Genomic DNA, 13,497 nt, shown 5'->3' on the forward strand with positions numbered 1-13,497 from the left:
TTCAAAAACGTATATAGAGATATACATGATATAGATGTAACCTTTGTAAAAAGGACTTCTGTCTCCACTAGGGAATGTTTGTGGGTTCATTTAAGAATCTGCAAGTGAAAATGTTTAAAGCAATATGGATCCTGTATGCCTCTTCCTGGACTTCACCTCTTATTCAGTCTCCAGTACATGCACATACTATATTCACAGATATGTTCACAGAAATGACTGAGACTCTGGTATCAACCACATGCCTCATTATACCCACTCTGCAACACCATCTTTATATGGTAGGAAAACTGAATCCTAGTTCCACATTAGTGCACAACCCACCCTCCACTCCCCCAAAAATCTATGTCCACACAGCACATGCAGCATCACACAGACGTATCAGAGCTAGAGATGAATTAGAGAGCAGGCGAACCACATGAGCTCACGCATCTCTTCTCCCAAGTCCTGACTAGTGGCAGCAAGAGCAAGCTTCAGATCCATGGCAGTCCCAAGAGCATCCATCTAAGCCCCTGCCCAGAAGCCTGAGAAAAGAGTAGTAAGCCTCCCGATACTGAGCTCCATCACAGATGTGAGTAGAACTGTTTAACCAATGTTACATTAAAGAAAATCGTCATGCTGGATAAACAAAGCATCCATGAAATATGATTGCAATAACAATTCTAAAATCTTCTCCTCAGGGAAGGAAACTGGCAAGAGCTTTGCTCAGCAGCTCTGCGAACAGTCTCCGTTAGCTCAGCTACTGGAAGTCTGTGTGCCACGAGGCGCGCTACACAAAGCCTCCATACTCTCAGAAAGCCCTCACACAGCTCTCAAGAAAAATTGATGTAATTTTTTTCTTGCCCTGCCCCTCCCTTTGTAGGTGCCAAGCTTTGCTTCTCAGGACTCCAAGCATTCCCTGTAACTGTCTTACCAGACATCAATAAAGAGATGTGGCCAACCTAGACTTCTTTTCACCATCACCATCACAAACTGCCTCCACTGGGTGAGAGGACTCCCTCTTTAAGATTGCCTCGCAAATGCACCACAATAATAAATGCAAAACAAATGACTTCAGGCCAGCCCACTGGTCATTTACCATTTACGCTGCCTTTGTTTCACCAGGACTGGGGCTCCCCTCTGCAATTCTTCAGGAGGGAATATGGGGGGTGCCTTCACTGGCAGACTACGTCCCCAGCCTCACAGTGAAATGAAGGGTTGCACTGATGTAGCTCTACTACTTCCAGATTCAAGCTATCACCTCCATGTGGCTATGTGCTAAATGGACGAACTGGCTGGCGCACAGGTAGTTCAGAGGTCCCAGCACAACTCTTTTCCCCCATGCAGCTACCATAGGGATTCAGGCAATGCCCAGAGCCATCACGTATGGGAAGTGCACCTCCATGCCCCACTCTAGAATTTCGAATGCATGGGGACGATGGGAAGCACCCCCAAGTCCTGGCTTTAATGTTCCTTCTCTCTCTAGTAGGATTCCCATTGAGCCTCTAAGTAAGACCAGACTCTGTAACCACTTTCTGTGTGTTTATTTCATTTCTAATACACAAGAAAAACATACATAGATTTTCCAGACACAGGGAAAAGGAAAAACAGAATATTTTTAAGGACCAGCTTCTTAGACACGTGACACAACAGGAACAGACTGACACTGAATCTGGGCTAGAAATGAAGAACATAAGAGGTGCACTAGCAAGCCTGTGTCAGTGCCTCTTCCTCAAATCTGTCATACACTGCAACCTAGCGAAGATTGGCACAGAGCTTATATGGATGGGGTTTCATTGTGCTCCCAAAGATAATGTCCATGTTGACTTCCTTAACTCCTTCTGGTAGGGTGAACTTGAATGTCTGCAGTAGGCTGCAGAAGATGATGAAGAGCTCCATCTTCGCCAGCACCTCTCCCAGGCATACACGGTGTCCTGCAGAGGGAGAAGGGAAAGAGCAGTCAGTCCCCAGACAAATCTGTAGCCTGCATTTGCTTCCCAGCTTTTCAAAAAAGCATCACTCATTCTCATCAGGAAACAAAGGATTTGCTGAATTTGACATTTTTCTCTCAAAGTGACTGAACAATTGAGGTGTCTGCAGTTGACCATAAGCAGGATCTACCCAGACTACAGAAAAAGCTACCAGAGATGCTTCTCCCTAGTTTCACACTTTACTAACTAATCCCTAACTCCCTGCTGCTATGAACTCAGTTTCTGTCTCTTGATTCCAAATCAATCATATGAATCAAAAACTTTTCCCAATTTATCAATTAACTTTGTGTTAAGTTTGAGTAAGAGAGGTGGTGACAGGCTCTAAGGTGCAGTGGTTAGGCCTGGGATGTTCAAATTCCTCTTCCGCCCAGTATAGGCCAGGAACCATGAGGCTGACACTTTCACATCCCAGGTGAGAGCTCTGACAACCAGACTATTCATAATCCTGGCATGATCCTCAATAGCTTTTGTTTTATTTGTTGTTTAAACTATTGATTGTTTACTCTTCTATAAACACACACACTTAGTGAAAGAGTGTCTCCAGAAGCTCCCCAGGAAAGGCATAGCCATCTGGGATGCATTTGATACAGGTTCAAATTCCTGTATCAACAAATACTGAATTATTTATGCACAGTAAATCAGCTCCAGCAGAGCATGCTGCCATGGAACCACCACTATAATAGCATAATCTGGCAGATGCAGAGGATGGCCAAGAACAGTGTAAGGACTTTAATCCCAAAATTATTGGCAATTCTAGGTCTTTACTCCTTTTACTTTCTCTGCATTTTCACAAAAATCTAAGGTCAACAGTTTATATAATTACCAAACAAGTTATTTTCCAATCAAACATTATTTTTTTTTTGGCCTGAGAAAACCATGTACTCCTATTATGGGATTCCACTCCCTTTGGTCTTTTCCACAAGAAAAATAATACAGCTTCACGTTCACAGTCTAACCCACACAAACAGGTTCAGTTGTCAGCACACCTACCTGCTGAGAAGGCTAAGAAGGCCTCTCGGGTCACAAAATTGCCATCCTTGTCCAAGAAATGACCAGGGTTGAACTGGTAAGGGGTCTCCCAGTATTCAGGGTCAAAAAGAGTTGAATCTATATTTGCCATAACCACAGTACCCTGCAAAGAAGGGTAAAAGAGGCTCATTTCTGCCTCTCAATTTCTCAAACATCAAGAAGAAAAGGACACAAACCAATTCCAGCTATAGTTCAGGGCGCTGCTCTGCTAGTCACACAAAGAGGTAGCAGAACTGAAAGATTATTTTATTGGGAACAAAAATGTTTAATCTCAAACTGTTTTCTTTTCATTGTCTGTGTTTGTGTGAGTGGTTTTGCTGCTTTTTGCTTGTTTCTTTGTTTTTCTTTTCAAAAAAATAGGTAAGAAACCTCAGTAGTTCAGTTTTAGGTATTTGCCTACTTTACTCCCTCCATGTCTCCTTTTTTCTATTCTGTTAGCAAATGCAACATAATGAGGGGTGTAAGGTTCTTTAGCTTCTTATCCTAAATCTAGTAAAATGATTTTCCCACTTTTGACAAGCTTTAGCAGGTTTACAAATGGAAAACAAAGCACCCTGCAAATGAAATAGTATATTTCAAATTATCTTTCTCAAGGTGAAGGGAATGAAGGTGTGCATGGCAAACACCATGGAGCAGTGCTGCATAGGAAAGTGTTTCCATGTGTGCCTTTGGGGAGGTTTGGCATTAAGGTTAAGTTTGGAAAAGCTGGATGAGTCAAGGAAACTTGCAGTAGATTTTTGTTTGAGGTCAGATGGCAGTTCAGGAGTTGCAGGGAAACATCTTCATTATATTTCAAATATGATGCCAGAGATGTAGTAATATGGAAGAGAAGCCCTAAGTGAATGAAATTGAGTTCATACTTGGTATTGTCTCAGGCATCACAAGTGGAAAAAAATTCTAATCTCCCATTTGTCCACATAGCAGACAATATCCTGTCATTATCAATATGCTGACAACACTGTGCATTTCTGGTAACTCTTCTCTCAGATCTTCTGAAAGTTTAAGAACTCAAATGCTTATAAAGTACTTTAAAAGCACAAACTCTTGGAAAGTAAGAGTCTGCAACACTCTCTCAGGTTTAATTGCTGTGAAATTATGCTTTTGGTAAGCGTTTTTGCTCACTGTCCATGAGAAAAAGGCACAGGCCAGAGGGCATGGGAGTGAAAAAGCACTGTCAGTACTGTCACCAACAACCACTGAACTGTAAGGAAAAGTGGATGAGGGAAAACACGACTACGAGAAATTCAACTTAATGGCCAAAGATCATACTGGAATAGATAGGGTACCTTTGGAAGGTGATACCCCAACACAGTTGTATCTTTCACTACTTCTCTAGGAATTGTGATTAAAATAATGCTACTAAAGCGAATGATCTCATGAACCACGGCATTTGTATAAGGCAGTTTCTTCCGATCCTCATAGCAGATTTGATGAGAAGAACCCAGAACGACATCCAGCTCTTTCTGGACTTTTTCTACAGAGAAAAAAAAATCCTTTATACACAGAACACCACTACAAGCAGTGATAGAAAAAATAAGTACGTAAATAAATTATATACTCACCATACCCTAAAATGTAAATACATTTATACAACTGTAGATACATTTACACAATTTTACTATTTGACTAAAATTTGGTATTTCCTAGTTTATAGGCTCTATGTTCAGATCATCTTTTCACAAGCCCAAAAGATTTATTGAGCTTCATAGTTAAAAGAAAGAGAGCAAACTGTAAATAAAGCAGGAGCTTCTTACTAATAGATTAATACAATTAATCAAGCTATTGTTTTTACTCTAGCTGAATACAGACTCACAGCACACTTAGCAACATTTTGTAAGGAAGCCATTGTATCAAACTGATACACAGATGTAATGCTGAGAATTGGGACAGGGTAATACCTAACCATCACTAATTGTTAACCTCTTTTGGCTGTTACCTATGCTTCAGTAAGTACCATACTTTACACAGTCTGAGAAAGGTCAGGATCAAATTTCAGGCTTAAAAGCTAGGCTAGTAATCCAAGAGGGATTTTTTTTTTTTTAATTTTATTAGAATTTGAAAGCTACATGTGTGTACAGGGCTCTGTTCTTCCAGCCTTCTAGAACCAAAAGTAGTATGTCTTATGTAGCTCTAAATCCAAGCATTGAGAACATGTATTTGGCTTAGCGATTCACCACCACTGAAATCCCTGTATCAAATCATTTAAAAATTTTTGAAACCAGTGTGCAACTTTGCACTTGTCTAGAATTTCTCAGGCATCTGTCTTCTCTATTCTTCTCTATTTAACATTCCATAAATTACAATAAATGTATTTCTTATGTAGAAATCAACTGATGTCTCAGTTAACAAGCACAAATAATGTATTTGTTTGACATTTCAGATACAAGGAAAGAATCACTTTACCCTAACTCAAGTTCCTATCTCACTTTGAGTCTTTTCAACCAGACTATAATTTCTATTACATTCTTACAATACTAAAACAGTCTGTCAAAAATCAAGACAAAATACACAGAAGACAAAATACATCAGAAGCTGAACAACCCTGAAATTATTTTTAAATCTCTGTCTAGAAATGTTCTACTTCACTGGCTTCTTAAAAACAAAGCTTGGAAATACGATGTCAAAAAAATAAAAAAAAAGAAGAGGGGTGTGGAACAGAATTGTTCTACTTGAAACATCTCCATGTTTGTGTCTATAACTCACCTTGAATGTCAGGAAAAGCCACCATATAGAGCAGTGCCCAACGCAGAGTGGTAGCGGTGGTCTCAGAGCCACCCAGGAAGAGATCAAAAACAGACTGCACCATGTTTTCTTCATCATAAGTAGAATCTGGGACACTGTTAGCCTACAGGTGTCAATGAGAAATTAAATAAGAGTGCAGAAGGTACATCTGTCTAACACTGTATTTGCCCACTGAGACATGAAGTGATCACTGTAAGTAAATACAGTATTTCTAGAAGATGGAGAAAATACAGCTACCTGAACAATAAAAAGATTTACGCAGATATTTTCTCAAGTAAATTCATAGATACTTTTCATTGCAAGTGCTACAGAAAGTGTCAGGATTCCAAGGTCCTATTACATTTAGAGCTCCTTGTTGCCTTACCGCTAACTTCCACATCAGAAAAACAATATTTCAAAAGTAGGTTTATCCCACCCTTGCCACTCCCTGCACATTTGCTGATTTCAGTTATCTCTCATGTGTTATGATTTAATGATTTATGCTATTTTTCAAGGCAGAGACTGCCATCATTTTTCTTTTAGATTTTTTTCAATAACCATACGGTCCTGCTAAGCACACAAAAGTTCAGTACAAAGCACAGAGAATAAAGCCAAACACTGAAAAGACAAAAAGAATCAGAATTCAAGAGCCATCTAAATATTTACATCTTTAAAACCAACCATTGTCTACTCTTGTCTAAGGACTCCAGAGTATAACAAAAAAAGATGTAATTATTTTATCCTTCTAAAACAAGCCATTAAACTGACTATTTAAAATTCATATTTGAATTTGACAGCATGGTTTTTAAACTGAATTTGTAGTGCTCTGTAATGATGTTGCTATGTGTAGACAGCTACGTGAAACGTGCAGGAAATCTGCTATGATATCATTTTTGTCAATTACAGCACAAATTACTCACTTTCTCTATCTGATCCAGGTAAAAGTCAATGAAATCTTCTGGTTCATCTATGGTGCCTTTTTCCCTGTGGTTTTTGATTTCCTGCCTTACAAAAGAACGAACAAAATCACAGCAAGATTCTACTTTTTGTAGAGGTCCCGGAAGGCATGCTAAAAGCCATTGGAAAATTTCATATATCTGTGGAGCAAGCATTCAACACAGACACTGTAAGTTACATGACATGACTAAAGCCATTATAGAGACACAATGCAGACATTTTTAATACTGAATTACTGAATTAATTTCTCTAGGAAAAGCACTGCAGCAAAGAGAAACGTCATGTTTAGAACATGAATAGGTATTGACTTGTGGTAAATTAAAGTTGATACAATTTCTACCCTGGATTCTTCCTTATCCTTACTGCATAACCTCACTAGTATTTGCCCTGTTAATTCACCAACAGAGGAATCCAGTTTCACAGGTAAGTCTATTCTGTATGTGTTAACAGTAATAAATTTAATACTAATTAATATTATATATATTATTACATAAATTGACACGGGTAGATACAGACAACGCAAAAACACAAACTTTTACTCCTGTAAAAAAGTATCACTTTCCACCTCAATAATACTGATCTTTTCATTACAAAAGAGTTCAGTATCCCAAGCACACTGCCTTTCCGGGGAAATTCTAAAAGTAATTATTTGTATTAGTTTAATAATGTCAAACCCAAAGCACTCCAGGCCCAGTTCACATTCATGATCAGTATTTTTAAATCAGCATTTATTGTAATTAAATAGTATACTATGATAATATATAATGCTGCAATTAATATTGCATGGCAATGCAATAAATATCATATTCAATAATTTATTAATTTGCTTATTAAATGTGTCATTTTCTCACATAGTAACTGTAGCTGTTCCCAAAAGCCACTACACAATTGTATGCTTCAATCAGCTGGCGGAAAGTTTCATCCTGCAGGGAGAAACGATGTCCAAAGACCACAGCACAGATCACATTAGAGACAGCATGAACAATGGGGAATGAAGGGTCAACAGCTTCTCCTGCAAACAGAGATAAGCATTTGTCACCAAAATACTATCTTCTTTGCTACTTTGAAAGCAAGATCACAATGACATTTTATAATAAATATCCCCTATGCTATTTAGACTGTTACACTGAAACCCTCAAAATTCACTGGCAAAGATAACAACAGATAAACCTCATTCAAAAATAAGGACAGAAAGGTGTCAAGTCTTTAACCCACCCTTATCTGTTTTGTTTGCTTTTCTTTTTATTTATTTATTTATTTTTAATCTTGGTGCTAATACCAAAATACACACTGCTGAGCTCTGATGGTACAAAAAGTTTTGATTGCACTTAAATTATATTACGTTCTAAATAATCTTGGCTGTACTCTAACCCCTGTCTTTTCTGGAACAAAACCAGTTTGTCTTTACCCTCAGTAGGTAGCCTGCATGACCCTACATCAAAATCAGGAATGCAGTTCCCAGGGCACCTTGTCAATGACATACCATCTTTGTCCTTGAAGAACTTGACCAAGTGATAGGCCTCGGTTTGTATCCCACGTTCCATTCCTTTATTCCCCATTCCAAGTTTCCGGAGAGTTGCAATTCCAAAACGTCTCTGATGTTTCCAGATGAGACCATTTGAGACCAGGATACCTTCAGTCATTAAGAATCAATTTTATGTTAATAGTCATATAACAGTAAATGACATACATGCTAAGAATTCTTCCTTCTCATCATGCTGCCACTCATGAAGAAGAGGCATACATTAGGCCACTGTTCTAGCAATAGTATTTTGTTAAAGACAGAAAAACCACCTTGGTTAATATAACCCCCAGCCCTGCAAAAAGCCCACTACAGTCTCAGAACTCACACACGTGCCCAAACATCCAAGAGCAGTGGTCACAATAAAAGTCCATGCAGCAGGCTGCTACATGCTGCAAAGAGCGTGGGCTGGTGTTGCCTTCTCTTTGCCTGTTCTTTGAGCAGAAATGAATCTAAATCCGTATTCACATAGAAAGGCTTAGAGCCCAGCTCATGCAGTCTCATATAAGATCTCATTTACCTTCTACAATCTTCTAATAAAATAAATACTTGTAAGCTATGTTTGCCAACATGCCTATACAGGCATTGTGTTCCCACAGATGTTGTCACGTGTCACCTCTGCAGGATTGGCAAAGAGAGCTTTCCTCAATAAACACTATGTTCAGGTTTCTACCACCTGAAAATACGATGGTGTCTCTCACCAAGCTGCTCAGAGCCAACAGACCTTTCTAAGGAGCATATTGGAGAGGTCCTGGGGGTTCCTACGCTTGTGCTTCTTAATCTTATACAAACCCTCTTGAGATCATCAAATCTCCTTACTGGCAATATTTAAAAAACACCACACTTCCTTAACAGCTAGAGTTGATAACTGGTTCTGAGCACGTTGTCTGTGCTGCACTTAGTCTCTGGCTTTTGGGGGATGGATCCTGATTTTACCAGGCTGCTTGCAGCACACATTCAGCTTTCATCGTGACCCATGTCGTTCCTGGAAAATGAAGCCAGGGCAAGAACCACTGAGCATTTCTGTTTCAAATGCAGAACTCTATATATTCTCCATCCACCAAAATTCAGCAGTGGCTGGTGTAAATGATAGCACAGTAAGAAGCTTTGAACAAGGACTATTGCACCTACAGTCTCGCTAATATGTTTAAAGCTCCAGTGTCCTTCCTGTGCCTTGGGACATCCCAAAAGGCTACATCTTGTTCAACAGCTCTTTGCCTACATGCTTTGCCTACAGTGGCCTTTGCTGTAAGCAAACAACCAGGAGCATAAAGAATTACTTAGGCTCAGCTTACAGAGGAGGCTTCAAGCTCCAAATAAAGTGAACCTCACATGGATTATTTCAAATCAGGGCACAAGCTCAGACAACACTAATAATGGATAAATAAGAGACCTAGCTAGTACAAACGCTGCTGCTCTGGTAAGATTCTGGAATACGTGTGACAGCAGCACTTTGGAGACCATTTTGGAGACCATTTTGAGGGATACCACAGACTTGCCTTATATCAACCACCTGGAGCAGACCGAATGGGTGAACTAGGAACTAAGGACTTGTCAGTAGACAAAGTTCGTCCACAGATACAAACTTCTTACCTCTTCCACGTGAAAATTTGTTGAATACAAAGGTCTGTAGTCGCCCAGAAACATCCTCTGAGTTGACGGTGAGACCATCCTTCACAGCTTTGAATCCATAAAGCACCACCATAGGTTTGTGACCCAGCCACAGGGTGCAGATGTTGCCATAGATTTTTGCTAGCTGTAGGTTTGACCAATGACAAAAAATACTCATTGGAGAAACACCAACCAAAGCACACACACGATGGGCTCCTCTCTTCCAACATGACATTACTGTGATAAACACCCCCACTGCAAAACAAAACTATTTTGCCTTTTTATATCCTGAACTCGGGAGTGAAGTTCTGTGCTCTCTCTGGGACCCCACTACTCACAGCAATGTGAATGATAAAAAGAACAGACGCTCTTGACCATTTTAAAGCTTAACTTGGGTTGTCTTTGCAAATTTAACATTTAGGAAAATGCCACAACTGAGTGCTTACAGATCCTATTAGGCTTCACAGGAAAAGTTCACCTGCCCATTCACAGTTATATTTTTCAACACCACGTTTCATTTCCTCAACCAAAAACTAGAACCTCTTAAAATTACACATTCCAATTGTCACTTCTCCTAGTACTACAGATTTCAAGATTCAATAGACCATCTCCCGTCTCATACAAAAGTACTGTCAAGCTGAGGAACGTGAACAGAGATCCCACCTCTGCTTGGCCAGCAATAGGGACTGGTCTCAAGCAACCCTGCGGATATTCAGCAAGGACAAAGTCCCTGCCTTCACACAAAAAAACAATACAGCTCTGTCCTCCCATAGTGATGAACACACACCCATTAGAAATGTTTGGCATCAATGTCTTTTAAGTTCCCTTTTCCTAAAGCCCATATTCTCCCCTTGCAGCCAGGTACCCCCTCACATACCGGTTTTGCTTAGCACCTAAAGAAAGGTTGGGACTTGAAAAAAATTTATCAACACATTGGATCATTTTGTGAAGTTTTGTCTCAGTGGAGGAGGCTGAACGCTGAAAGACCCTCAATTAACATGCTCAGCATGGACCCAGTTCTTCCCATGATTTCATTCCTTTCACCATCATTTACACCGTCAGTTTATTTGCAAGGAATCTGCAGATTTTACTTAACTTGTTTAGACATTTAATTGAACTTCCATGACCCACCTTCCCTCACAATGAAGTTCTCTCTACTACCATATTAGCCTACCAACAACCATCCCTAGTTTTTACACATTTTGCTCCTTTGTTCACATCCGCAAAAATACATACCTTCTTCAGGCTCCTATGATCAGTTCTAAAATTTATCCGCCAGATACCTCCAATGATGGGAAGTGGGATTGGTCCAGGAGGAAATCCACGACTTTTCCATTGCAATTTCAGGAACTGCACACCCAGAAGAAACAAAATTAGGGATAGTAGTATTACACTTATCATTTCACACTTTAAACAACACTATCACTGAGAAAGCTGTTACAAATCTGTTGAACTGATTCTATATTGTTCTACTTAACTCTTCCCAAAGACAACCTCCTCACATTTAAGCTTTCTGAATTTTTCTCCTCCCTTCTTCCCTACCACACTTCCCTATTCCAGAAAATGAGGAGTGTTCCCATCCTTGTATGTATTTAATACATCACTATGCTGCAATATGCTAATACCTGTCATTGCTTCAAGATCCAATAAAGGCTAGAAGGCAGACGCTTCAGACTTGCATCTTACATTCAGAAACATCCCTTTGAGCAATCAGTTTGATGGAATATGTCACTTGAAGGTCAGCTACATACTGACGAAGACAGGAGAACTGACCAGGTAGCATTCTCTGGGGCATTTACCCAAAGTCTAGGCACACACATCACTTCAGCACCGACAAAGCCAGCAAAATGTGGAGGGAGGCAGGAGAGAGGGATAATCCGTTGCTCAAAAGGACATTATACTCACGCATACAGAATGACAGTGGATGACACAGGAGTTATCAAGATTAGTAGACCAAGCTTTAGGAAAAATGGGGTGAAATCTTCTGGAGTACCTAAGTGGAATGCTTGTTTTCAGGTATTTCCACAACTGCTCAACTCCATCCCATTCCTGCTGTTACATAAAGGTGTTTCTCCAACATATCCCTAACAGGTCATTCCAGCTGTGGCACTCAGGTGCCAGCAGCTTATTTGCACACCCAAGGAGGTTTTCCTGTTAGGAAAAAAATATTTGTAGGCAAAACAAAAACCACACATGTACTAAGTCTGCAAGAACTCCAAAACTATGCAAAGCCACAGTCATCAGGTTTGGCATTCTGAAATTACAGTAATAATACTGGCTATCTTCACAGCAGCAACTGTAGGCAAAGTACTTTTTTCTCTGTAACAGACTCTGTAAAATAAACAGAAATGCATCAGCAGCATTCTGTAACGTTGCTAGTGCACACACAATTAACTTACAAGAAGCATGTTATCTCCAACTTCATTACATCTCCCTCAGGCTATAAGAGAAAGAAAAACAGAAAATATCTGAGTAAATAGTGCAATTCATACAAATGTTTTAAAGCTAATCCAAACGGGACAAAGTACCCTCACAGGCTTTCCACAGTTTCCACAGTCTGCAGGATCTTATCTTGCTGTTTTCATCTACAGTTCTCTTTCTCCATTAGTTTCATGGTGCCAATCATTGGATTGTAAGTGTTGCATTCTTGACCAAAAACATCACTATAAGCAGACTTGACCTTGTATAAGTTTTATACCTATTTGCAGATAAAGAACGGAATTCAGAAAATTAACAGGAAATCTTAACACAAGAATGCACAATACAAGACGTAAAAAAACGTAACTAATGAGATAAAGATCAGAAAAAACATCTTCAATACCAGTTAATTTTAACAAAAGCATGCTGTAGCCAACACACATTTATGGAATGTGTAACTTATGAAATTGCTAATTTTATAAACTAAGTCCTCTGTTCTTCCCCAGACATGTCTAGAGGAGAATTTCCAGCATGCTTGCTGGGTGAGGACCTTGCATAGGTCCTTCTACACACAGCAAGCTCCGTCATGAACAGTCTTCAAACAAACCTCACCAACTGGAGCTTCCTGCCTCTTCACAGGCATTGTACATCTGCTCCATTCAAATGATGGAGCAAAGGAAATTGGCAGGCATCTCACTCCTTTAGATGTACAAATACACACACCAAGAAGGACGAACCCTACACTTGTATAGTAGGACATCTGAAAACATATTGCTTCTTGGAATAACTCGTATCATGATGAAGTACATTTTTAAAAAGAATTACCATCATCTGTGTCATTTCATCCTGATCCACACCAGATTTCTCATACATCCTAAAATTCTAATGTTTACATTGGTGTTACTCATCCACAGATGAATTATCTGGGAACATGAACACATACCTTGTTCAGACTCTCTTGATCAGCTCTGAAGTTTATATGCCAGATGCTTCTGATTATGCAAGATGGGTCTGGTCCCAGATGCAGAATTAGAAAAGAAATATGAACAGAGCCTCACTTGTCATCAGAATTCCACTAGTACTTTACAAGGCCACTCTGACTCTGATAAAAAAAAAAAAATGAGGAACTCAATTTCCATTGATTTATTACATCTGTCTTAAACATTTTTGTGATGTATTTCTGTCTCACTCCCGTTCTGAGTGAATGCGCTGTTGAGGGCATGTAGTGTATCACTAACTTGCAAGTACAAATCACTATTGCCTGACACAAGC

General features: G+C 39.5%; 1 protein-coding gene across 1 annotated transcript; it reads right to left on the reverse strand.

Moving 5' to 3' along the window:
• Positions 1-1,502: 1,502 nt before the first annotated feature.
• Positions 1,503-11,208, reverse strand: LOC118247123 (cytochrome P450 2J2-like). The gene is made up of 9 exons (XM_035544869.1): positions 11,044-11,208; positions 9,790-9,952; positions 8,158-8,307; positions 7,526-7,686; positions 6,638-6,814; positions 5,700-5,841; positions 4,283-4,470; positions 2,958-3,099; positions 1,503-1,910 (listed from the first exon to the last, which is right to left on the reverse strand). Exons 1-9 carry the CDS (start codon positions 11,206-11,208, stop codon positions 1,732-1,734), a joined length of 1,467 nt encoding a protein of 488 aa, XP_035400762.1. The 3' UTR covers positions 1,503-1,731.
• Positions 11,209-13,497: the final 2,289 nt, after the last annotated feature.

Source organism: Cygnus atratus, chromosome 9, assembly GCF_013377495.2.
Source record: "Cygnus atratus isolate AKBS03 ecotype Queensland, Australia chromosome 9, CAtr_DNAZoo_HiC_assembly, whole genome shotgun sequence".
NCBI classification, from domain to species: domain Eukaryota; kingdom Metazoa; phylum Chordata; class Aves; order Anseriformes; family Anatidae; genus Cygnus; species Cygnus atratus.

Bases quoted from the DNA above. Each gene is read 5' to 3' on its own strand.
- LOC118247123 (XM_035544869.1), bottom strand. From the start codon at position 11,208: ATGATAAGTGTAATACTACTATCCCTAATTTTGTTTCTTCTGGGTGTG. The intron at 9,953-11,043 runs GTATGTATTTTT...TCAAACCTACAG, and splicing joins ATCATAGGAGCCTGAAGAAG to CTAGCAAAAATCTATGGCAA. The intron at 4,471-5,699 runs GTGAGTTATAGA...TTTTCTCTGTAG, and splicing joins GGCTTTTCCTGACATTCAAG to AAAAAGTCCAGAAAGAGCTG.